The following is a 2,117-nucleotide window of genomic DNA, read 5'->3' as shown; positions in this document are numbered from 1 at the left end:
CGTAGGAGAAATGAGTTTTTGTTCTCAAAAAATTAATATTCTACTGATGAAACAATAAAAAAAAAAACATTATACCTATACTTAATCGCAGATTTGATATACCTTTAAACTGACCTAAATCCCTTGTTTCTCTGCTCTGATACTTGACCAAAGACCTTATAGATCCAGAGCTGCTGCCACGTCGTTGCATTAATGCATATTTTCATTTACGTGCACTTTTTATAACTAACAAAATGTCCAGTTTAAAGCAGTGTTGATTGTAACATCTTACTTTTCTGAAGAGCTCCTGGATGTGCTGAGTATTTGCATCACTGCTGAATATTTTATCAATATACTGGATGAGGATCGACCCGTCATCTGGTTGCCTGTAGGACACAGTATCTGCAGAAAGAACATCCAAATACAAAAGAATGGGTTAGTTTTTTATACTGCCTATGTATATATATATTTATATACAATATTTATAACAGTCCAATAGTAACAATTGTCTATAATGGTCCAATATTGCTGAACTGACCAGGAGTGCAGGAAAGAAGTGAAATGAAATCTTTCTCTTTGTGCACATATCTCCAACTGTCCTCCAGTAAATCTTCTGCAGCAGCAGGAGATTGGAACCCTCCAGCTTGGCTTTCACCATCACTGACGAGCACAGATCCCTTTTGAGCTAAAAAGTTTGACATATTTTATTGATTAGAAAGAACCACTAGTGCTTATACAAACATTGTGAGTAAAAAAAAAATAAAAAAAATCACCTCCTCTGCAGGCCTGGATGATGATGATTTTGGGTTTATCCAACAATGCTGGACATTTTTCTGAACCCAAGTGTTCATAAATGTTGTTGACAGGAAACTCGTATTCGTCAACACCGAGAACAGCTCCCAGCTTCCCGTGAGACATGAGAACGACGATCACACTGTCCGTCTGCTTTAGTTTTTGCTGTTTGGAGAAGCTAATGAAAGCTTCATTAATGTCCTGTCAACAGGGAAAATGACAACATTGCTCTCTTTATAGCAAAGTCATTTAGGCTTTTTCTTTATTTTATTTTTTTAAATGAAGTACCTTTCCAGTGAGGTTTGTGTGCTTCTCCACTTTATACCCCAGGTTTGAAAGCAGTCTCTCCATGTTCTCCTCGTCTTTTTCAGCTCCACTCCGGTTCATTTTCTCATTCAAAAACGTTTTATTTGTGATCATCAGAGCAACACGATTCTTGTAAGTATCTTTGGTCACAGGATAAACCTGAAAACAATTCAAATTAAATTAGAAAACTGTTAATATTTTAAATTAAGCCTCAAATGAAGCTGTCAGGAGGCACCTCTGACCTCTGGATCATTTTGTTTCGTCTTCCAGAAATCCTGGATGGTGAGGACAGATGTTGTCACCTCATCGCTCTGTGGATGTACATCTTGAAAGCACAAATAAAAAAGCTTAAAAACGTATTTTGAATGTTCACATGCCATTCTTCAGATAGTTTTTAATTCTTAAAGTCTTACTTTTCTGTGGCTGATGAGCACCGGACAGACCCAGTTCAGAGAAAAGAGACGGATCATTTTTTTCTAAGTGATCAATCATCTTCGAGCTGGCCTTCGAGCCTTTTTTCCTCACGATGTCAATCAGCATGCAGGCCATCTCCCTTCTTTTTTCTTCAGATATTGACTCCCTTTCGGCATCATTCAGAACTCTATCTTGAAGAAGATCGTCGGCCAGCAATTCCAAGACGGGCTTGGACACTTTACCCACGAACTTTGCTCTCACATTAAAAAGTTCCTTGTCTGGAAAAGACAAAAAAAACACAAAACTACATCAAAATAAAGTCTATATTAAAGAACTCTTTAGAATAAATGCTCTCTGACATTTGTAGCTGACCACAGCCCGTGTTCAGTCATGTAAAAGAAGATTGATGATCACAATAGACTTTATTGTGGGTTTTGGGGAGTTTGTCATATTTATACAAAAAAATCCCACCTGCGGGGATTCATCAACCAAGGAAAATAGTGGAACTGATTCAGACAATAGAAAAAGCTCTTCAATATTTGAGTGATCTTAGGGAGACTGGAGCCATTAAAAATCCTCTCGTAACAAAGTTTATTGAGAGTAAACTTCCAGGAACCTTAAAAAAG

General features: G+C 37.3%; 1 protein-coding gene across 1 annotated transcript; it reads right to left on the bottom strand.

The window, feature by feature from the left end:
* Window positions 1-6: 6 nt before the first annotated feature.
* On the bottom strand, window positions 7-1,608 carry LOC112140709 (caspase-1; the record flags this gene model as incomplete). Its single annotated transcript, XM_024263721.2, is given in 6 exon segments — window positions 7-381; window positions 518-664; window positions 753-972; window positions 1,060-1,236; window positions 1,320-1,402; window positions 1,491-1,608. Coding segments are annotated over 6 exon segments (924 nt in total), but the record flags the coding sequence as incomplete, so codon positions are not given.
* Between the last annotated feature and the right edge of the window lie 509 nt (window positions 1,609-2,117).

The sequence above is a fragment of the Oryzias melastigma genome, unplaced genomic scaffold (assembly GCF_002922805.2).
Source record: "Oryzias melastigma strain HK-1 unplaced genomic scaffold, ASM292280v2 sc03621, whole genome shotgun sequence".
NCBI classification, from domain to species: domain Eukaryota; kingdom Metazoa; phylum Chordata; class Actinopteri; order Beloniformes; family Adrianichthyidae; genus Oryzias; species Oryzias melastigma.
Note: the sequence above shows the minus strand (reverse complement) of the source record. Positions and strands in the feature narration are given on the sequence as shown.